This window comes from Notolepis coatsorum, assembly GCF_963971535.1.
Source record: "Notolepis coatsorum genome assembly, chromosome: 1".
Classification (NCBI taxonomy): Eukaryota; Metazoa; Chordata; class Actinopteri; order Aulopiformes; family Paralepididae; genus Notolepis; species Notolepis coatsorum.
The window spans coordinates 75,691,297-75,716,014 of NC_140165.1; the positions used below are offsets into that span (position 1 = coordinate 75,691,297).

The window sequence follows — 24,718 nt, forward strand, 5'->3', positions numbered from 1 at the left end:
GTCATACATGCTTTTATGACCTCTCGTCTTGATTATTGTAATGCCTTGTATGTAGTTAGTCCAGAACGCCGCTGCTTGTCTGCTAACTGGGACACGTAAGCCAGAGCACATTTCCCCTGTACTGGCTTGCCTCCACTGGCTTCCTGTGCGTTTTAGGATCGATTTGAAGATTTTGCCGTTGGCTTTTAAGTGCCGGCTGAGAGCGGCTTGGCACCGTTCTACCTCTCGGACCTGCTGGAACCTTATGTTCCTCCAAGGTCCCTCAGGTCCTCTGATCAGCTCCTCCAGGCTGAAGCTCAGAGGGGACCGTGCCTTCTCAGTGGCAGCCCCAAAGCTCTGGAACGAGCTGCCTCTGCATGTTAAGCAGCCCCCACTCTGCAGGTTAGGCAGGCCCCCACTCTTGCAGGTGTTTAAATCACTCCTCAAACGCATACTATATTCTTTGGCTTTTGACAGCTTGAGAGACCTACCTTTTTATGTGACATACTGTACTGTTATATGCTTTACTGTGTGCTTTTGATCTCTGTGATATTAGTGATGCACCGATGTGAAAATTGTGGCCGATTCCGATATTAATATTTCTGTTCTGGCCGATACCGATATTTACAGATGTCGATATCTCTGTATAGAAAACACTTTTTTATGATAATCAAATAAAGAGCTATTTTCCAAAACGCATTTTTTTTTTTTTTTTTTTTTTACTTTTGTAACTTATTTTCAGAAATGACTGATATTTTTGAACTAAAACATGTGAATACATTTTTTTTTATATAAATATCGGCCCATATCGGCCCTATTTTGATATCGGACCGATACCGATGTGTAAAAAAAAAATTGCCATATCGGCCGATATATCGTGCATCACTATGTGATATTAAATTATTAAATGTATTTAATTAAATCACAAATCACAGCCTTTTTTGCGGTTATATAATTGCTCAGGTTGACATTGCGATGCAGCACTAATCCTCCCGGTCTCTCCCTCTCCCCCCCCCCCAGGGCCCCTGATGGCTCATGCATCCTGACCAACAGTGCAGACAACGTACTACGTTTGTACAACCTGCCCGCAGAGCTTTACAGCTACGACTGGGACTTACTCACTGAGCTGGTGAGCCAGACAACGGTTATTCAAGGAAATGGTATTCAATTGTTGAAAAGATAAAAAAAATATATATTAAAAGGGATTTAATACTTTCTTTGAATTTCTTTATGAATAAGTAAATTATATCCTACACTGGTTGATGACGGCCTGGAAATAATTTAATCACAGGTAGAAAGAAAGAAAGAAAGAAAGAAAGAAAGAAGTATTTATTTGCAGATTAACCTCTTAAACCCTAGCCATATTTTCAGAAAATTCGCCTAAAAGTACATACCCAAGTAAATGGAAGATTGCTCCACTTCTTCTACACTGGTCATTTGCATGTTCTTGGTATCTAGGGACATCTATGGTATCAGAAATATTGTGTCTGTTACTATGCTTGAGTAAATTGTCATGAACCAAAGGACGGTGAATAACACCATGCTAACATTGACCAGACGTGAACAATTGCCACTGAGCTCATTCAACACCTTCTTGAGATCAAGTGTACAAGTGTCGCAACTTTGGACGTGGTCTAGGTAAGACTTCAGGCTATGGGGCCCCAGCAGTGTTTTCAGCTAATGACTATAGAGTAGATAGCATCTGTTTGCAAAATAATTCAGAAGAAAATGAAAAAAATTTGTATCAGTGTGTTCAAACCTCTGTAACTCGGACAATAGCACTCCGAGTGATTCTTCCTGTTGTGGAAGAAAATTCAGAGTGATTCTTTCAAAATAGCCCAGACTTGTGCATATGCTACAAATGGTTCCAGAATAGTGTCCAATTTACTTTCAGTTTGCAATCGACAGGCGTTTTATGCAAAATCTGCAGGACTGTTAAGAGATTAACATGGCTTTACATTTTGCCAAAGAGGCTAGATTAGTCAAATGAAGTACAATAATACATAGATTCTTAAATAATAATAAATAGAATTAGGGATATCCGATATTATCGGCCTACCGATATTGGCATTAAAATGTGATATCGGAAATGATCGGTATCGGTTTAAAAAAAGATTTTTTTTTCTTTTCTTTTTTACATTTATTTAACCTTTATTTACCCAGGCAAGTAAGAACAAATTCTGATTTTATTTATTGTCAAAAGTATGCATAATGTTGTGTTAATTCCACGACGAGAGATATGTAATGTTAATTACCTGAAATTATTCTGTTTTTTGGGGGGGGGGGGGGGGGGACCCTGCATATATCGGTATCTGTTGATATCGGTTGATATCTGTATCGGAAATTAAGAGTTGGACAATATCGGTATCGGTAAAAAAGCCAATATCGAACATCCCTAAATAGAATCTGAAATGTGATGGTATATACAATATTAGTATAATAAATAGAATAAGAGGTGACAGTATATACAGTGTTAGTATAATAAATAGAATCTGAGAGGTGACAGTATATACAGTGTTAGTATAATAAATAGAATAAGAGGTGACAGTATTGGTATAATACATAGAATCTGAGAGGTGAAAGTATATACAGTATTGGTATAATAAATATAATCTGACAGGTGACAGTATGTACAGTGTTAGTATAATAAATAGAATAAGAGGTGACAGTATTGGTATAATAAATAGAATCTGAGAGGTGACAGTATATACAGTATTGGTATAATAAATATAATCTGAGAGGTGACAGTATATACAGTGTTAGTATAATAAATAGAATAAGAGGTGACAGTATTGGTATAATACATAGAATCTGAGAGGTGACAGTATATACAGTATTGTTATAATAAATATAATCTGACTGGTGACAGTATATACAGTGTTAGTATAATAAATAGAATAAGAGGTGACAGTATATAGTATTGGTATAATACATATAATCTGAGAGTTGACAGTATATACAGTATTGGTATAATAAATATAATCTGAGAGGTGACGGTATATACCAGGGGTCAGCAACCTTTTTGACATGGAGTGCATGTTTGAAATATAGTTGTAACTAGTGTGCCTCAACAATATTCCATGCATCGTAATATTTTTTTCTCATAATCAGGTCTTTTTAATGATAATTTTTACATTATTACATCATTATTGTTATTGTTATTATTAACAATATTATTATGATGGTTGTATCAACCCTAAATCTGAGTTGGGGGGTGGAATGCAATGCAGACAAAACAGCTGCATACAGTGCGACCATTTCACTCACATTTGCCCATTCATTTTTGGACACATCACACACCATTGGTGTGTGTACTGTACGTGTGCTGTCATAGCTCCACCTACAGGCCTAATGGAGAACACCAGGATGTGAATGGAGGGTGAATGTGAGGTATATCGTGTAAATAAGTTTTGATTGATCGCAAGACTACACTGTAAAAAAAAATATATAATAATAAGTTACCAGAACTTAAAAATATTGAGTTCAGTTACTGTGCATTAAGGTTTTCAGTTTTCAATCCATAATAAGTTAACAGAAAAATAAGTACACAACCACATTATTTCAACCTAATAAAACTATGTTTATTTTAATTGTTTTAAGAACACAAGTTGACTTGGTAATACTCACATTTTGAGTAAAAAAATGGCTTTTAACATGTGCAATGTTCAATGAAATAGAAAAATAAATAATACAATTTGTTGATTAATCCCACTGGTCATAATGGTGACCGTAATAATGTTTTTGTTATAAGGCTCTGCAAATGTTACTGAATGATGGATGTAGCAATGTATTTCCAGCTAAATTGAAATAATAAACAAATAAAGGGTCTCAATTAAATATGTGGTAGTAAAAAGAACCTGTGGGAGGATTTCAACAAGATAAATGCGACAACAGTGCAAAATATTTCACTATAATATAATTTTTTTTTTTTTTTTTTTTTTTTTTTTTTTTTTTTACTGCTGCCCCCTGTGCCTATGCAAATGCCCCCGCGTGCCTATGCAGGCATGCGTGCCTAGGGTTGCCGACCCCTGGTATATACAGTATTGGTATAATAAACATAATCTGAGAGGTGACAGTATATAAAGTGTTAGTATAATAAATATAATCTGAGAGGTGACAGTATATACAGTATTGGTATAATAAATATAATCTGAGAGGTGACCGTATATACAGTGTTAGTATAATAAATAGAATAAGAGGTGACAGTATTGGTATAATAAATATAATCTGAGAGGTGACAGTATATACAGTGTTAGTATAATAAATAGAATCTGAGAGTAATTAATGGCCCCTGCTCTTCCTCCCCTCAGAGTCCAATCCTGCGCATGGCAGAGGGGGACACCATCTATGACTACTGCTGGTACCCCAAGATGACCTCTCTGGAGCCAAACTCCTGCTTGTGAGTTCAGCCTCCCAAACCACCACAGCCACGTCCAAATATATTAGACTGACCATATCCCTCAACTCTTTAAACTACACCAAAAGATTATTGGTCATTTTTATACTGATTATTTATATAATCTCATACATATCCCAAAACAAATTAATGTAGTTAATGAGGTTGGATATGGCTTCCAGTCTGTGTGATCAGAAGACACAGTCCTTAGGGCGGCCGGGTAGCGCAGCGAACTAAGCGTCTGTCTACCACCGCAGAGACAGTGGGATCGAATCCAGCTGCCGCGGCACCTCCCGCTCGGTCGGCCGTCCATACTGACACAATTGGCAGTGTCAGCGGGTGGGAAAGCCGGTGGGGTGGGTCCTGGTTGTTGTAAACAGCAGGGCTCCAGACTAACTTTTTTCACCACCGTCCCAGAACCGTCCCGAAATACAGTTTTAACCGTCCCAATTTTTTTTAAATATATATAATCTATCAACGTCGATTTGATCATATGGGGACATATTTTGTGCTGATAATGGCACAGAGGGTGAGACCAACTGTGTACCGTACCTTTTGATTATTGTAAGCACAAAGATAATAAGCAGCTATAACTAGAACGTGTCAATAACATACAGTTCCAATAGACTAACATTACACTTCTGTGATTTAAATGTGTCCTTACCTTAGACTCAGGGGTTGTATTGTTGGATGCAGTTCCCTGTTGGTCGTTTCTTTTTTTTATAAATATATATATTATATAATTATACTTGTAGTTGTATTATCTGCGATACATCGCCACCACGCAACAAGTCAAAATTATCGCTATCTGCAAACAGCTCCACTGTCTGTGTGTATACTCTGCTTTGGTCAAATCACATTCAGCATGCCATCTTCGCAGTGTTGTTCTGAAGCATGATAGCTAATTAGCCAATGTTCAGCTGCAAAAACGAATAATGGAAATTATGTTAAGACATTGATATCAGGAGCTATCTGTAGCTACTGCTAGCCGGCTAGATGACGTTAGACAATGCATCATGTATTAAATAAAGTGAACTATTTAGTTTACTGGGTCATTTCGTTAAAACAGTGAGCTAACGTTAGCTACCTAGCTAACGGAGGTCTCATGCTGGCCGATTAATCGGCACGGGACATCCCTATCATTCTTAAACTGAAATGCGCATTTGCTGATATCAGGAGCTATCAGTAGCTAGCCAGTTAGACAACGCCTCATGTATTAAACTAAAACTAGTTGACTGTGTAGTTTTGTTTAAACGGTAACGTTAGCGCATGAGCGATAGCTAGTTAGCCAACGCTAGTCAGCACTTGCGAAAACGAATACCAAACTGATTATATCAGACATTGATATCAGGAGCTATCAGTAGCTAGGTAACATTAGACAACGCCTCATGTATTAAACAAAAGTGAATAGATGACTGGGCCATTTTGTTTAATGCTTGTTATGTTGAAAGAGGAGCTCCGAGGTGCTCATCCACTCGACTCTTGCCGTGGTTTGTTGACATGCCACGGGTCTGGGAGGAGGAGGAGGAGGAGGGGCAAGCCGTGCAGCAGCAGCTGTGTGGCTATGAGAGAAGAGCTAGTGAACTTAGTGTGGTTTGCTGATGAGAATGGTGGGCAGGAGCTGCAGCTGGATTAGCGTATCGCTGAGTTGGGAGGCGGAGATAGTCATTGGATTCGGCAAATCACGCTACGTTTAGACTTCAGTGAACTCTGTCAACTTAGTCAGCACGAGACATGCACCATTTGACAGCAATATATGCGCGCACTGACAGTCGGCTAATTGACATTTCCTGTGAAAAAAATAAATCCTCTTCGTCCCGTTTGTGTCCCGGCAAAGATTTCTGTTCATCCCAAGTCAATATTTGATCGTCCAGGGGATGACGGGACATCATTAGTCTCGAGCCCTGGTAAACAGCGACTCCTACTTGCCTGCACAGCAAGGGAAGGATCTGAGAGAGGTAGTGTGATCCTTCCACACGTTACACTCTCCCAGTGAGAGTGTGCGCTGCCAGGTGAAAAGAAGCGGTGGGCTGGGTACACATGTGTCGGAGGAAGCATGTGATAGTCTTCATGCTCCCAGACCGACGGTATGGGGTAGAATGCGCAACAACCAGGAAGGGGATTGGGAATTGGCATAACGACATTGGGATGGGAAAAAAAGAAAAAGAAGACGGTCCTTGTAATTGAGCTATAATTAACTTCACTGCACTCTCCACTAGTGTAACTGCTCTGCTGCACCAGGGGAGAAGGCCTTCATAATAGACATAGAATCTGTAATGCAGTAAAACGGGCAACCTGTAGGCGAAGAAACCCTGCTTGGTATTTCACTTTGTTTACATTTTCTGTCGTGGTCTAATGTATGGAGTTTAAGGCCTAATGTATGTAATGAAGTCTAGGATTTAATTTATACTGTGAATATCTCCAGACCCCAGCAATAACAACCCCTCCCCTATCTTCACCCCCACTTCAGAACAAAAAACATTTTAAATAAAGTGCTATACAGAGCAGGGTTTTTTTTTTACCTAGAGTTCACTGTTTTTACAGATTCCACCTTTTTAACCGTAACAGGCAGGCAGAAAAGTGGCCATTCTTTTTTACTTAAACTTGGGGACTGCATACTTTTTTTGCAAAGCTTAGCTTCATACTTTATACTCATAGCACATGCATGAGCCTGGTCTCTTTTGAAAGATAACATTCTGAAGTTACTAATGCAATAAAGCATAATCACTTTTAGGTCTAATGAAATAGAGTAACAGAGGTTTGAACTTGAGTTGAACTTGAACTTGTGTACTCACATTTTTCTTTAGTGGTTTCCAGATTCCATTATTCCAGCATAAAGGTATGAGCTGGAAAACACTGCGGTTCCATAGCCTGAAGTCTTATGTAGTACAGGTCCAAGTTTTATAACAATCCGTTCAGAAATTTGTGTTTGAGAGAGGTTCGAGTAAACCATGCGCCAAAAAAAAAAGAGTTCCGAAATCCATTTCTGCCATCCACCTCCATGCGTTCTGAAGTCTGAGTCACATCTAATTTTTGCTCGTCAACTTTCACCTACTTCCTATATTCGCATTGGGGTATCGTTGGAAGCGGACACTCGTTGGCTACAACGCTGATCAATAAGTTTCGCCATCAGCGGTGATTGGTCAGTTCTCCAGCGTATACTGTCCGGCGTGGTCATTTGACGCGCGGCGCATAAAAAGACTTGCCTGACATATCATCATGTAACTCGAGAACCAAGGCACGGAATTGGTCGAGTGAGGTGGCGTTCGAATGGCGGAAAATGGATGTTTCTAACACTATATTATATGTTCAGTGAAAAAAGCAGCTCCGAGCCGGTAGACGCTCGCAAAGTGCCGCGATGTGCGTGCATGGTGCGACTGTGCGTTGTCGTGGAATATACGGCTCATCGTTTTGTCCTTTAATATTTCCCATTACAGCGTGGTAACAGGTTAATGGACAAAATAGAATCTTGCAAGATTAATGCAGAAGGCTTTTGTTGATGGAAAGGCTTAATTTCACAAATGACCAGGAGCATACTGAATATGATATGATATGACACATTTATTTATATTGCGCCCCCCAACCAATAGTTACATCAGCCCGGGAAGAAAGAAAACAAAAAGACAGAAAACAATAGAAAAAACAGACAAAAATGCATGCAGGCCATCCAAGCAGACTGAGAACAGACAGACAGACACCTTCAACTTCAAATTACTTTATTTTCCTTTCGGAACTTCATTTGTGCAGTGGTTGAAAGACAAACATAGTCACAATACATAGACACTCACCACTATATATAAAAAATAAATAAAATTGTTAAAACTACAATAAAAAGACCACTATATAAAAAAAAACACCAACTACATTACAACTACAGTACTTAAAGCATGATATATTAAAAACCATGTGGAGCAGTTCTGTATGTATATAAATAATAAATAATAGTAGTACAGGTACATAGTATGTGTCCATCAGGTGGAAGGGGGAGTGTCTATTTTAAGTAGTCCAAAGTCCTTGGGGGGGGGGGGGGGGGGGGGGGGGGGCAGTCCGGCCTCCACCAGACCTAGGTGTTCAGCAGTCTGATGGAGGTTGGCACGAAGCTACCTAAGCCCCTTTTGTTCAGTGATGAAGCTCTGTATCGACGGCCTGAGGGCATTAGTTTGTAATGGGTGTGAAGGGTGTGTGTGTTATCTACAACTATTTGGGAGGCCTTTTTAACTGTCCGTTTCTTGTGGATGCTGCTGAGTGGCTCCTGGTCCTTCCCAATGATCTTGCCGCTGACCTTAACGACCCTGTCGAGAGGTTTCCGGTTGATGCCACGCATCACTCCAAACCATGATGTGATGTTAAACGACACCTGTAACACAAAACTAGCTCAAGGATTGTCTATGGAGAAAAGGTGAGTTTTGAGCATGGCCTTAAAAGTCCATAGAGTGTTTGCATGGTTAGCGGGAGCTTGTTTCGGCGCTGCGATTGAGAAAGCTCGGTTCACCATTGGTCACCGGCCTTGATTGTGGGATCTTAAGGCAGAGGGATCTGGAGCTGGATGAGCGGACCTGGAGTTCCTCCATGTACGCCGGAGCGAGACCGATTAAGGCTTTGTAGGCGAGATGTGGTCCCTCATCCTGGTGCCCGACACGAGCCCGGCGGCTGCGTTCTGGACGAGTTGAAGGCGGTGGATGTTTTTGAGAGGGCGTTGCGATAGTCCAGTCTTGAGAAAATCAGAGTGAGGATGAGCCTCTGAAGGTCGCTGGGGGAGAGGAAGGCTTTGATTTTTGCAATGGTGCACAGTTGGAAAAAGCAGGACTGTGCCACTGCTCACACTTGTGCATGCATGTGTTAGGGCTGTCAAAAAAAACAAAATAAAAACGACTCCTTTAAAAAAATAAAAATAAAAATCACATACTGTAGTTTGGAACCATTCCAATATCTATTATTGCAAATGTGTCCACAAGAGGGCGAACCACTACAACAGGAGACATGACTAGTATAGGTCACATTTATTTTAATAAAATAAATTACCTTTAAGATCAACATAACTCCATATAGAATAATGTATTCTCTCTCTCTCTCTCTCTCTCTCTCTCTCTCTCTCTCTCTCTCTCTCTCTCTCTCTCCACCTCTCGGCATGTGAGGAGAGAGTGGTGCTAGACTGAGAACGAGGCAGTCTCTCTCGGAGCGAGATCAAATGAATGACGGTCTCCTGTCAGTCATGCAGCTCCTTCAGGCCCACGTGAGAAGTGGAGAGGAAGACGGAGCTGGGTTATCGAATAATAACTTAACACAATCAAATGTTTGTGGTTTTATTTTACAGTTTTAATATAGAATATTCATTGACAGCCCTTGTGTGTGTGTGGTTGGTTCAGCCGAACTTAAGACACTCCTTCACAAGAGGAGGAAGCTGTGTGTGTGTGACTCTGTCTCTGATCCCCTTGGAGTTGGTGTTTGGAGCCTTCTGTGTGGAGAGAGTGAGTGAAGAGCGGGGCCCGCGTCCTGTCTGCCTCTGTGTGGAGAGTGTGAGTGAAGAGCGGGGCCCTCGTCCCGTCTGCCTCTGTGTGGAGAGAGTGAGTGAAGAGCGGGGCCCTCGTCCCGTCTGCCTCTGTGTGGAGAGTGTGAGTGAAGAGCGGGGCTAGAGCTGCCGCGGTATTGATGTTTTCCTTACCGCACACATTTGCAAAATATTTCCTACCGCCGCGGTATTACCGCACACACACACACACAAAAAAAAAGTTTGAATGCATTTTTTTTGTAGTCTACTCTTTATATAGCATATAGCCTGCCTCTAGTCTAAATGTCTATCTTTAGAGGATGACTTTGCAGCATGAATATTGTTTGGGATTCGGCATGCACGCATTCGTTATTAAAAGTGAAACACGGATTCGAAATCTCCCCTCTGGTCGTGCGCCGTTCACTTTGTGTCGGTACCCCCCCGACCCTTTCTTCTTATTATTATTATAACGTTACTACTTATGATTACAAAGGCATTCGATTTGTGGCATTAACGTTAGTATAGTTACACGTTCGTATTTACCGGACCATATCAAGGCAAGCGTTACTCAATTAATATCTAAGTTCCTTTCTTTGCTCAGAGCGTGCCGAGTTGTACCCATTCTGCGGTCTGTTAATAAAGTTTTCAATCAGACAAGTGTATAGAACGAAGGGCTTTTATTATAACATTTCGTTGCAGTAAAATCATTATGCCTCGTTCCCTGAGGAGCGACGGCGTCGGTAATCCACTCGGGTCTCCGGTGGGAGCTAACGTACTATTAGCCGTGTTGTGATGGCTGAGATTCAGGAAATAAAAGCACTGCAAGATGCTCCAAGCATGTGACGCGTATCTCTTCTGACCAATCAGTGGTCTGCAGTGTTTCATGTGACTTTTCTGGTACCCAATAGGGTCGCTTGGAATCTCGACAGAGAAGTAGGGTATATCTGCAGAGCCGCAAGCCCAACGAGAGCGTAATAATAATAATAATATAATAAAAAACAGCTGTGATGCCGGTATTCAGCCCAACGCTGCGGTGGGCATGATGTAACAGCGATACCGCGGTAATACCGATACCGCGGCAGCTCTAAGCGGGGCCCTCGTCCCGTCTGCCTCTGTGTGGAGAGTGTGAGTGAAGAGCGGGGCCCTCGTCCCATCTGCCTCTGTGTGGAGAGTGTGAGTGAAGAGCGGGGCCCTCGTCCCGTCTGCCTCAAGTTCAAGTTCTTTAATAGTTGTCATACAGAAGTACAGAATACTTTCATACAAAATGCTTCTTACTGTTACGCTCCAGAGACTGTGCTAGACAAGATAGTATCAAATAACATAATAACATAATATAGCATGAATTTAGAAGAAGAAAAATGAGGTCACAGTGTTCGGTATAGACATATGTACAATGTTCTGAGTTACCATATAATATACAATACACAATACTATGCAGTGTACTAATGTACAGTACTATCTAGTGCAAAGCAGAAATGGGATGAGGTACAATTTTAGGTACAATTTACAGTAAGGTGTACGAGTTGTAGTGCAATCCTTCATCCATAAATATAAAGTGTGGGGAGTGGGTGCTACAGTGTGTTTGTTTAAAGTGGGTGTGTGCTATAAAGTGTGTGGAGTGGGTGCTACAGTGTGTTTGTTTAAAGTGAGTGTGTGCGTGTGGATGTGTGTGCTATGTGCGTTTGGTGGTTGTTGTTGTGTAGTGTTCATTCATTGTTCGTTTAGCAGCCTGATGGCCTGGGGATAGAAGCTTCTTCTGAGTCTTTCTGTGCTCGCCTTGAGACTCCGGTATCGCTTGCCTGACCGCAGCAGTTCAAAGAGGCAGTTGTTCGGGTGACTGGAGTCTTTAATGATTCTCTTAGCCTTGCCCTTGCAACGCTTGTTGTAAATGTTCTGGAGGGTGGGGAGCCCCCCTCCAATTGTGCGTTCGGCTGAACGTGTCACTCTTTGTAGTCTGCTTCGGTCTTGTGCAGTGCTATTCCCAAACCAGGAGGTGATGTTGCCGGTCAAGATGCTCTCTATTGTACATGAGTAGAAGTTCTTAAGGATCTTCTGGCTGACTTGGAACTTCCTTAGGCGCCTGAGGAAGTAGAGGCGTTGTCGTGCCTTCTTCACAACACTGTCAATGTGTGTGGTCCATGTCAAGTCCTCGGATATGTAGGCTCCGAGGTACTTAAAGCTGTTGACTCTCTCAACCGGTGCCCCGTCGATGCTGAGGGGGCTGTAGTCCTTGACCCCCGACCTCCTGAAGTCCACAATCATCTCTTTTGTTTTGCTGACGTTCAGGGAGAGGCTGTTTTCCTGGCACCATCCCGCCAGGACCTTGACCTCTTCCAGGTAGGCCCTTTCGTCGTTGGCAGAGATCAGGCCCACCACCACTGTGTCGTCAGCAAATTTGATGATTGTATTGCTACTCCGCTGAGCCACACAGTCGTGTGTGTACAGGGAGTAGAGGAGGGGACTCAGAACACAGCCCTGGGGGGCCCCTATGTTGAGGGTGATGATGAGGAGGTGCAGTTGCCTGCTCTCACCACCTGGGGTCTGCCAGTCAGGAAGTCCAAGACCCACTGGCAGAGGTCATAGCCCAAGCCCAGGTCCCTGAGCTTGGCTATGAGTATGGAGGGGACTATGGTATTGAATGCCGAGCTGTAGTCGATGAATAGCATTCTCACATAGTTCCCCTGCCTCTTGTCCAGGTGTGATGCTGCTGTGTGCAGCACATGGGCTATGGCGTCCTCCGTGGACCTGTTGGGGCGGTATGCAAATTGCAGGGGGTCCATGTTGATGGGGAGGGAGGAGCAGATGTAGCCCTTTACTAGCTTCTCAAAGCACTTCATGGCTATGGAGGTGAGAGCTACAGGGCGGTAGTCGTTGAGGCAAGCAGGCTTGGATTTTTTGGGTACAGGGATAATAGTGGACTTCTTCAGGCAGGTGGGGATGACAGCCTGTTCTAAGGACAGGTTAAATATGTCAGTGAATACTGGGGCCAGTTGGTCGGCACAGACTTTTAGGACGCGGCCGGGGATGCCGTCCGGACCTGCTGCCTTCCTGATATTCACTTTTTTAAAGGTCCGCCTCACCTCATGCTCTGTTACCCTGAACACTGCGCCTCCATCAGCAGCCGACCCCCCCCCCCCCCCCATTGCCGTGGCTTGTGAGCTGGTGTTGTTATTACCAGCATCAAACCTCGCATAGAAGGTATTGAGGTCATTTGCTAAGGAGATGTCACTGTTCAGTTTGAGGGAGGCGCCTTTGTAGTCTGTCATCGTTTTGAGCCCCTGCCACATAGCTCTAGAGTCAGCTTGTTCAAACTGGAGTTCAATTTTATCCCTGTAGCGCCGTTTGGCCTCTGACACTGTCCTCCTTACGTTGTATCGCGCCACCTTGTGGTCATTCATGTTGCCTGCCACTAGGCCGTCGTTGTATGCTTTGGTGTGCTCTCTCAGAGCTTCACGGACGGATTTGTCTACCCAGGGTTTTTGATTTGGGTAAACTTTCATTTTGGTAGTGGGGATTGTTTCTTCCACCCTAGTACAAACATAGTCCAGCACTGTTTCCGTGTAGACATTAATGTTATCTGTGTCGCGGAACACATTCCAGTCTGTGTAGTGAAACACGGACCGGAGCGTCTCCTCTGACGTCAAATCCCATTTCTGCACCTCTCGCGAGACTACAGGAGTACTTTTAATTCTCTGTTTGTACTTTGGTGAAAGAAAGATGGACGCGTGATCTGATTTACCAAAGCCACTATCAGAATGAGCCTTGTAGCCACCTTTAAATTGCGTGTAACAGTGATCTAGGATGTTACCGCCTCTGGTGTTGCAAGTCACATGCTGATAGAAGTCAGGCAATACCTTTCTCAGATTGGCGCTATTGAAATCTCCCAGCACTAAAATGGCGGCGTTAACATTTGCCATTTGTATTCTATTTACCTCGTCGTGGAGTCTGGAGAGCGCAACCTTGTTGCTGGCTTGCGGTGGAATATACACTCCGATCAGGACGATCGCCGTTAACTCCCTCGGGAGGAAGAAAGGACGACACTTGATGGTTATATATTCCAGTTCTGGGGAGCAGTGGTTGGATAATTCCTTCACGTTAGTTGGATCGCTCCAATTTTTGTTAAACATGAAGGCAATACCTCCTCCACGTTGTTTACCGGACTCTGCTGATGTCCGATCCTTGCGATGGATAAAGAAGTGATCTGCCGGTTGAATTGCGTGGTCTGGAACCTCCGGTGTGAGCCATGTTTCGGTGAAGCAGAGGACGTTGCAGTCCCTAACGTCTCTTTGATATTGAATCCTTGCTCGGATGTCATCCAGTTTATTGTCAATTGATTGTACATTGGCTAGCAATATACTGGGCAGTGGTGTACGGTGGCGTCTGGATCTCAGCCTGTTACGGATCCCAGCCCTCTTCCCACGCCGTCTGGTTCCCCTGTTCCTGGGATCAAGGAACAAAGGATCTGGTCCTACTCTCCGGAGAATTTCTTCAGGCCATTGTTGCGGTTCGGAAAGCTGGTCCAGTGAGTAATCCAGTTGGTAAGTTTCCCGTAATCCAATGTCTATGAGTGACTGACGGTCATACACGTTAGATGCACCAACAGTTGGTACAAACAAAACTCTAAAAACTATAAATATTAACAAAAGTAAACACAGTCTCGACGGAGCGTACAGACAGGCAGCCGGTTGTTGCGGCGCCATCTTTGTAACTCTGTGTGGAGAGTGTGAGTGAAGAGCGGGGCCCTCGTCCCATCTGCCTCTGTGTGGAGAGTGTGAGTGAAGAGCGGGGCCCTCGTCCCGTCTGCCTCTGTGTGGAGAGTGTGAGTGAAGAGCGGGGCCCTCGTCCCGTCTGCCTCTGTGTGGAGAGTGTGAGTGAAGAGCGGGGCCCTCGTCCCATCTGCCTCTGTGTGGAGAGTGTGAGTGAAGAGCGGGGCCCTCGTCCCGTCTGCCTCTGTGTGGAGAGTGAGTGAAGAGCGGGGCCCTCGTCCCGTCTGCCTCTGTGTGGAGAGTGTGAGTGAAGAGCGGGGCCCTCGTCCCGTCTGCCTCTGTGTGGAGAGAGTGAGTGAAGAGCGGGGCCCGCGTCCCGTCTGCCTCTGTGTGGAGAGTGTGTCGGATCATCTCCAGTCTGAGTGAAGAGTGTGCCCCCGGTCCCGTCTGCCTCCTGTTAAACCATCTGTTTCAGGCCCGTAGTGCTCGGGGGGACGCCTCGACCCCGCTAACGCGTTTCCTAAAGGCCCCCGTGAGTTCCAGACTTCGGGCTCCTCTCTTCTGCCTTTGTTCTCCCTCCCACACGCTCTCTCTCTCTCTCTCGCTGCGTGGTGCGCGTTCGGGCGGGGCCGTTTAAGAACCATGCCGTAATTATGACATAGTCTGTTTTTTGAATTTTTTTGACTGTGTGCGCTGGGGTGGAAAATACATGAATGATGCCCTGCCGTTTCCCCCATGTCGTTGCGGGGCGACGGAAGGTAGAGGGCCCTCTTAACGAGCCGGGACCAGGCTGCCAACAGCGCCCGGCGCTTCCTCCGATGGTTCTCTCTGATCGGGGCCCAGCATGGGCACCGCCCCACCCGGCCAGCACACAGCCTTTCCTGGGTGAGAGGAGAGAGGGGGGGGGGGGGGGGGCCTGGGGCACGAGGAGGTGATTATGTGGAAGGCCTTAAGAGGCCTGTGTGTGTGTGTGTCTGCCAAAAGCCATCCGTCTGCAGGCCTCCCTGCCTCTTAACGAGGGTGAGGATGTTAGTGGGAGCTGACGGGGCGCGGCCATCGCTACCGCAGGTCAGCTGATCTGCACCCAGGCCCCTGGAGCGAGAGCAGGCAGGTGGTTGGAGGATCTGAGAGAGGGGGGGGGTTAAAAGGCCCAGTTGGTGACCCAAATGTTGAACGGGTGACCCCCCCCCCTCCCCCAGTGCCAGAAATAAGAAGCGTAAGAATCTAGTTGATTGACTGAGCTCTTGAGATCAAGGATTTAAACTCTGCGACAGAGGGGAGAATCTCAGGGTGTTCGTTTGGAGCCGTTTTCGAAACCTGGAGCGTTTACTCCCCAAGATCGGTTAGTTTGAGCTGAATGAGGGAACAGTTTGCTTGCGCGTGGCGTTTGTTTACAAGTTTTGGTCGGCTGTTAATTAACACTTTCAGTGCCAGGAGGAGGCGCCAGAGTTAGCGCTTGAATGCCACCATCGGCGCCAATGTTAACCTTAATATCGCCTAATCTATGTTTTAAATTATGGCTATGTGTCTAATCTGCCCGTCGCTTATCAAAGAATCCTTCTCCAGTCAGTGCTGTCAAGGCAGATTGGTTTTTTATCGCTTCATTTCCGTTTGAGAGCATTTTGAAAAGCACCCGTTTTGAGGTAAAAAACAGTCCATTCTGGGCCATTCTATGATAATCGTCTTTTACTGGAATATTCCAGAACGTTGATATTTGTCTGCCTATTTATGAATCGTTTTCAAATAAACGCTAGATGATCAATATTATACGTACACGCACGCCCATTCGAGCCGTGCACGGATAATCGCCGTGTTCATTTCCTCTTGGATTTTTACAGTGAAACCGATGGAGGACATTTCACAAAACAGCTTATATCTTCATCAAAATGAGTCTGATTATCCTAACACTGATAACATAGATTCCTTACCTGACATCAGATGGTATCCAACTGGTATATTCCAATTCCTGATCACCATTCGAAAAAATCGATAAGTGTATAGATCCAACGTGATACAGTAGAACACATGATTCCGCGGGGCTCAGAGGCTCCAGAATGAACTCTGATAACCCCGGCTGCATCAGTGGACTGGAAAATGTGGAGTACAGGATTTTTTTCCCCATCCATTTTCATTGAGTCCATTCCAAAATCCCTTAGGTCATCTGGGAGACGATAGGGGGGGCGCTTTTTTCCACATCTGATCGCCGGCGGCGCTCGGGTAGACTAGGGTAGGCTCGCGTGATGCAATATGATTTCAGATCGCTAAAAAAAGAAATAAAAAAAATCCGAGAAATCTCGTGAGTGGCTTTCAACGAGATATTAATAATTCCGAGAAAACTCGTGAGTGGCATAGAAAGTGTTAACACAGCCGTGTGAACACAAACCCAACCAAGGGGCAAGTGTGTGATATTAGTCCCTGAATCGGAAAACAAAGCATACGAACTACAGGTGTGAAAACGCCCTCGAGCTTTAAGGACTGTTGGAGTTCATTCCATGAGCTAGAGGGGCTTCATAGCTAAATGCATCGGCACATGCTCTCTAACCAGTGAAAATTAAGAGTTGGACTATATCGGATATCAGTAAAAAAGACAATATCGAACATCCCTAATATATACAAATACAAGAGATGTGTCTAAAGAATTATGCATAACAAAGTTCTTCACATATTCTAAGAATGCACCAACTTACTCTTTGATGCACAATAAATTATGGTTTGGAAACTTCGAATGTCCCACATAAAACAAGAATGGACTAGCATGGCTTTTACACGAGACTAAAGTAGAATGTTCCGTAAGGCTGCCTATAGCACTATCGACAATGTCCACAAGGGGAGCTGCTCTACAATGGAAACCCTGGCCTTTTTTGATGAGCAGTATGAGTAGGGTTGGGCACCGAAAACCGGTTCTAATTAGGAACCGGTTCCTAACTTATCTGCATTGCGATTCTTAAAAAAAATAATAATTTACTTTGTTAATTAATACCCTAGTTACAGTTAGGGATGCACGATATTGCTTTTTTGACACCGATACCGATAACTTTATGCTCCTCAAGCCGATAACCGATATCGATAACCGATATTTATTGTATTATAATTTCTTTTTTAATGTATATATTTTTTTTGATCACAATTCTTTTTTTTCAACATGAAACAAAACATATCACAATACAATAATAATACATAAAAAGACTTCCCAGGACAATAACTTAACACCAACTTAAATGTGACCTAACCAGACAACAGAAACAAAAGCCAAGACAACAGTTTTGACTGATAAAGTGACCATATTTATTTTTCCAAATGAAAATTCACAATCCGTCAACAGCTTGTGGTGCATCCAACCTAAGACGCTCGAAGCTTTTTGTTCTTCTTTTTTCAAAGCGGAGCCTTGAAAAAGAGGCTTTGAGTGGACACATCACCACCTCACATCACCACCACAACGGGTCACCTGCGGCATCACCACCGCCACGGTGTTGGGGGCCCGCTTGTACCTATTGACGAGTCGTTTGCTAAATTAAAGAAGTTTGACAGAAGGGCAACCAGCCAGGCAGCGCCATTATCTCACGGGACGAGTAGCTACATTAGTTAGCCAACAACCAGCCAGGCAGCGCCGTTATCTCCCGGGACGAGTAGCTTCATTAGTTAGCCAGCAACCAGTCAAGCTAACGTTAGCTGGCTCCAGCAGCTTGTTGATGTCGTCGGGAGCATTTAGCCTGCTGGCTACCTAGCTCCACTTCAACCAGCATCGGGAGATCCAGCAGCTTGTCGATGTGCTAATAGCCTCAGCAACCTAACGTTAGCTGGCTCCAGCAGATCGACAAGCTGCTGGAGCCAGCTAACATTAGCTTGCTGAGGCTATTAGCACATCGACAAGCTGCTGGAGCTCCCGATGCTGGTTGAAGTGGAGCTAGGTAGCCAGCAGGCTAAATGCTCCGCGACGCTGAACTGCATGCGCCGGTCTGTCTGTCTTGTGGAACGTCTGCATTGCATTTATTACAAATAGCAAGCGATCTTTTTACTCTGAAACTCCGAGTACCGACGCGGCCATCTTTGTTGTTAACGTTAACTTGCGTGGCACGTCACAGCCAAGAAAGGGAGCGCTGGATTTGTGTAAAACGCCCTGTTCCTAAACCACACGCTGTCAGTCGTAGCACAGTACTGACAAAACGGGAGGAGACTTTAGTCAAAACAAACGCACTTCATTCCAATTCACCCACACCGCATTTTATTTTACCAAAAAATATATTATATTATCGGAGCTATTAATAACGTTATCGAGTTTATCGGGATGACGTCATAATTGCTGATATCGGCCCGATAATTATCGTGCATCCCTAGTTACAGTACAGCAACCAAATTAAACTGTATCAAGTCAACTGAAAATGTGAATAGTATGAAAGAAATGTAAAATTTTCAAAAAAATAGAAAATTCTCCTGCGAAATAAGCTGTGACCTGCACCTCAAAGAATCGGAATCGAGAATCGTTCAGAACAGGAATCTATATGGAGAATCTGAATCGGAACCGGAATCGTTCAAATCCAAACGATGCCCAACCCTAAGTATGAGTACTTCAGCCTGGTATCGGTATCCCCTAGCTTCTCTCTCTCTCTCTCTCTCTCTCTCTCTCTCTCTCTCTCTCTCTCTCTTGGTCTCTGTCTCTATCTCCTGTGTCTCTCTTGGTCTCTCTCTGTCTCTCTCTTGGTCTTTCTGTGTCTCTCTTGGTCTCTGTCTCTATATCCCCTGTGTCTCTCTTGGTCTCTCTCTGTCTCTCTCTATCCTCCTTCTCACCCCCTCTCCTCCTTCTCTATCTCTCCATCTGCCAGGACCGTGTGTTATTGCGGGCCCCCCTGCAGAGGGACTGAAGAAGGGCCTCTGTTGTTGCCCGCGCCTTGAGTTGTGCGAGTTCTGGGCAGCGCTCCAAGCCAGCAGCGGTGCAGCATTATAATTGGGTGCTTCCCTGTTGGCGGAACAAAGCCGGGTCTCGCGGTGCGGGGGGGAGCGCGGCTCGGCGGCGGTGGAAGCGGCTCGTTTCCTTTTGTCTAATTGAGCAGCGGTGATGTTTCGCCGTTAGTTCAGCGCTTAACAATCGGAGTTGAAAAGGCTCTTGTTTTTTTGTTTTTTCTTGGGGCCCGAGTTGAACGGGTAAGAGAGAGCTGTGTAGAGCTGGGAGGTGTAGTTTAAAGGGTAAGAGAGAGCTGTGTAGAGCTGGGAGGTGTAGTTTAAAGGGTAAGAGAGAGCTGTGTAGAGCTGGGAGGTGTAGTTTAAAGGGTAAGAGAGAGCTGTGTAGAGCTGGGAGGTGTAGTTTAAAGGGTAAGAGAGAGCTGTGTAGAGCTGGGAGGTGTAGTTTAAAGGGTAAGAGAGAGCTGTGTAGAGCTGGGAGGTGTAGTTTAAAGGGTAAGAGAGCTGTGTAGAGCTGGGAGGTGTAGTTTAAAGGGTAAGAGAGAGCTGTGTAGAGCTGGGAGGTGTAGTTTAAAAGGTAAGAGAGAGCTGTGTAGAGCTGGGAGGTGTAGTTTAAAAGGTAAGAGAGAGCTGTGTAGAGCTGGGAGGTGTAGTTTAAAGGGTAAGAGAGAGCTGTGTAGAGCTGGGAGGTGTAGTTTAAAGGGTAAGAGAGCTGTGTAGAGCTGGGAGGTGTAGTTTAAAGGGTAAGAGAGCTGTGTAGAGCTGGGAGGTGTAGTTTAAAGGGTAAGAGAGCTGGGAGGTGTAGTTTAAAGGGTAAGAGAGCTGTGTAGAGCTGGTGGGTGTAGTTTATAGGGTAAGAGAGCTGTGTAGAGCTGGGAGGTGTAGTTTAAAGGGTAAGAGAGGTGTGTAGAGCTGGGAGGTGTAGTTTAAAGGGTAAGAGCTGTGTAGAGCTGGGAGGTGTAGTTTAAAGGGTAAGAGCTGTGTAGAGCTGGGAGGTGTAGTTTAAAGGGTAAGAGAGAGCTGTGTAGAGCTGGGAGGTGTAGTTTAAAGGGTAAGAGAGCTGTGTAGAGCTGGGAGGTGTAGTTTAAAGGGTAAGAGAGAGCTGTGTAGAGCTGGGAGGTGTAGTTTAAAGGGTAAGAGAGCTGTGTAGAGCTGGGAGGTGTAGTTTAAAGGGTAAGAGAGCGCTGTGTAGACAGGGTACAAAATAGTTACACGCCCAGCGCCACTGGCTTGTAGATTTAATGTTTGGCCGTCATAAATTAAGGTCTGGGCGCCATCTGGCGGCCAACAAAATCCACTGCATGGGTCGGCATTAATATGATGCGGGAGTGGTGAGTTGAAACGAAAGTGAAACTGTGTGTGTGTGTCTTTAAATGTAAATGAGATGCGCTCTGCTCACAGGTCATGGTGAGTTGAATGCGTGTGTGTGTGTGTGTGACTTTAAATGTAAATGAGATGCGCTCTGCTCACGATGTCAAGTTTGTAACATGAGACGCACATGAGGTCTTACATCACCCTTTATTTAGCCTACAAGAAAACGCTGCAATCGCGTTTTGGATTGTGCTCAGATATTTTACTATTTCGCATTTGACCAAATATGTGGAGGAGGCATATTCCCTGCAACAGGTTCAAAGATAACTTCACATTTATTGGCAATTCGTTTCCTTATATCGCTTCCTCCAGGGTTCCTTCCAACTTGTGTTGACAAAACACCTGGGCTGCTCAGCTACGGGGAATCAGCGCGCTCTCTCTAGACTAGAAAGGTGCACTCAGTAGAGCACAGATGTCCGCCAGGGCGGCAGCCACACATAATAATAATAATAATAATAATAATAATAATAATAATAATAATAATAATAATAATAATAATAATAATAATAATAGATTGGATTTGTAATGCACTTTTGTGCTACACTACATGGTTAAAACAGTTAAAATAAATAGAAATAAAATAATTATTAGTAAAACAAATAAAATTAAATACAGAATAAAAATAAGATAAAAATAGAACATAGTTAATTAAAAACATAGTATAAACAGACAATTTAAAAACAAAAGCACAATAAAATTAAAATAAAAAGCTAACAGTCAAAGGCCTTTTTGAACAGGTAGGTTTTCAGGCCTGCCTTCTCTCTCTATCCATCTATCTACCTCTCTCTCTCTCTGTTCAATGATTTAAAGTGGCCAAACGTTACAATATAAATACTAATTGGATTTTTGGCTGGTAAAAAATCTGCCTGGCTAGTAGTTTTTAAAATCTACCAGCCAAATGGCTGGTAAGTCAAAAAGTTAAGTTTGTTCCCTGTGTGTAGAGCTGGGAGGTGTAGTTTAAAGGGTAAGAGCTGTGTAGAGCTGGGAGGTGTAGTTTAAAGGGTAAGAGCTGTGTAGAGCTGGGAGGTGGAGCCATTATGATCCGTAGTTCCATCATTATGACTAGACTTTAACCTGTGTTTTATAATTCGATGATGTGCTTGATGGGGAGCGTTTATGCTACAGGGAGGAGAAGTGAGGAAAGACCAGGTGAGAAGCTGAGGAGGAAGGGGCTCAAGTGTGCAAAACATAAACAGTCATTAATATCCAACATGCATACATATACAAAGTATAAGAAAGAAAGTATATAATAATTTTTTTTCAACAATAGTACCTTTTTTAGAACGATTATCATCATCCATCGTGATGTTTCACTGTGGACACGGTCATATTTCAGTAAGACATCATCCGTCCCTAATATCATCCCTTGACCCAACGTGTTTCCATCTGCCTCCTGAGTAGGGGTGGGGGGGGAAATCGATACGTAGTAGTATCGCGATACTTTGCGTGGCGATACTGTATCGATATTTAATTATTATTTATTATTTATTATTATTATTTATTATTTAATATTATTAATTATTCATAATTTTTCTTTTTTGTATAAGGAAGTTGCATTGTTCATTTCAATACCTGTAATAGTACAGTAGTCCACACACACACATGTGCATTCAGTTAAGTTGGAATATGACTGTAATTAGGGATGTCCGATATTATCGGCCTACCGATATTATCGGCCGATATCGGCATTAAAATGTGTTATCGGAAAATATCTATCGGTTTTAAATTTTTTTTTTTTACATTTCTAGGACCTTTATTTACCCAGGCAAGCAAGTAAGAACAAATTCTGATTTTATTTATTGTCAAAAGTATGCATAATGTTGTGTTAATTCCACAACAAGAGATATGTAATGTTAATTACCTGAAATTATTCCGTTTTTTGGGGGGGGGAACCCTGCATACATCGGTATCGGTTGATATCGGTATCGGAAATTAAGAGTTGGACAATATCGGTATATCGGTATCGGTAAAAAAGCCAATATCGAGCATCCCTAACTGTAATACAAACAGTTCAGTTTGTCAGGTACATGCAACACAGATTACAGTGTTTACATCTGTCTGCTTGAGAAAATGCCATGTTCTGCAATACAATTGATTGAAGTGAGATGAACAGACTGAACTTTATTTTATTAGATAAAACATGTTGACAGTTTTACTTTGCAGCTGAAAAAAAAATTGATTTTTTTTTTTTTATAATAAATATTGCGAGGTCTCTGGCGATTCCCACCCCTACTCCTGAGCCACTGTCGCCTTCTAGGCCATCCAGTCCTGTTTCAGTCAGTTATCTCACTGTCTTGTGTCTCTGTCCCCTTCCGTCTCCCTCTGCCCCGTCCCTCGCAGTCTGGCCAGCAGTAGCCGTGACAACCCCGTCCACGTGTGGGACGCCTTCTACGGGGACGTGCGGGCCAGCTTCAGACCCTACAACCACCTGGACGAGCTGACGGCGGCCCACTCCCTCTGCTTCTCCCCTGACGGCTCGCAGCTCTACTGCGGCTTCGACAAGATGGTCCGGGTGTTCCGCACCGACCGGCCCGGCAGGGACTGCGAGGAGAGGCCCACCGTAGGTCGGTTCCTTAGCTAGAACTCAGGGAGAGGTGAAAGACTCTGTCCTTAGCCGGGTTGAATGGGTTTAGCCGGGTTGAATGGGTTTAGCCGGGTTGAATGGGTTTAGCCGGGTTGAATGGGTTTAGCCGGGTTGAATGGGTTTAGCCGGGTTGAATGGGTTTAGCCAGATTGAATGGGTTTAGCCAGATTGAATGGGTTTAGCCAGGTTGAATGGGTTTAGCCGGGTTGAATGGGTTTAGCCAGGTTGTATGGGTTTAGCCGGGTTGAATGGGTTTAGCCGGGTTGAATGAATTAATGAATGAATGATTGAAAACTTTATTAACAGATTGCAGAATGGGTACAGTACGGCTCAATACACACAATTGTTAAGGGGATGCAGACCAGAGAAAGACGTTTGTCTTGTTTACATCAGGGTCCCCCATTTTCAATTCTTATACTTATATCAATTCAATTCAGTGTGTAATGGGTTCAGCCAGGGCCAGCGTGAGGCTGTGATCACATTGGATACCTGTTTCTTGCGCTCAAACGCGAGGTGTGGCGGTGTACACATAGAGAATGGAAAGTGCACAGGGCTCAATGAGTGATAGCACTGATTACTGTTGCTACCTCAGCTAACGTTACATAACCGGGTTCGCACAAGGTCCTTGAAGTGCTTAAAGTGCTTGATTTCTTACAAAAAAAACTCTAGGCCTGTAATTCCTTAAACGGCCCATTTTTTAACAAGGTGCTTAAAAAGTAATTGAAATTTAAATCGACCATTCGCATTGAAATTTCTGTTCATCCATGATATAATTGTTCTCGATCAAGAATTTTTTATTTTTTTTATCAAATCTGACGAGTCGCTGTCTCGCTCGCTCCGACTGCTTTTCCAATTTTTTCCGCGTCCTTGAAAATGAAAAATAGTGCTTGGAAAAGTACTTAAAAGTCCTTGAATTTCATTTTGCAATGTCTATGGGAACCCTGCATAGAGAATGGATAACTTTGACTGTGGCTACCTCAGCTAACGCTACACACTACTCGCAGGCCTCCAGGCGTGGCTACCTCAGCTAACGCTACACACTACTCACAGCCCTCCAGGCGTGGCTACCTCAGCTACTGTAACGCTACACACTACTCGCAGGCCTCCAGGCGTGGCTACCTCAGCTAACGTTACACACTACTCGCAGGCCTCCAGGCGTGGCTACCTCAGCTACTGTAACGCTACACACTACTCGCAGGCCTCCAGGCGTGGCTACCTCAGCTAACGTTACACACTACTCGCAGGCCTCCAGGCGTGGCTACCTCAGCTACTGTAACGCTACACACTACTCGCAGGCC

General features: G+C 44.1%; 1 protein-coding gene across 2 annotated transcripts in view; it reads left to right on the forward strand.

Moving 5' to 3' along the window:
• Positions 1-24,718, forward strand: part of wrap53 (WD repeat containing, antisense to TP53) — a 50,790-nt gene that overhangs the window by 15,482 nt on the left and 10,590 nt on the right. For both annotated transcript variants that reach the window (XR_014620504.1, XM_084329556.1), the window contains exons 5-7: positions 1,000-1,108; positions 4,290-4,378; positions 23,177-23,400. Coding sequence is in view for 1 of the 2 variants with exons in the window: in XM_084329556.1 (XP_084185682.1) it covers positions 1,000-1,108; positions 4,290-4,378; positions 23,177-23,400 (422 nt within the window). In the remaining variant the exon portion in view is untranslated. The remainder of the gene's footprint in view (positions 1-999; positions 1,109-4,289; positions 4,379-23,176; positions 23,401-24,718) is intronic.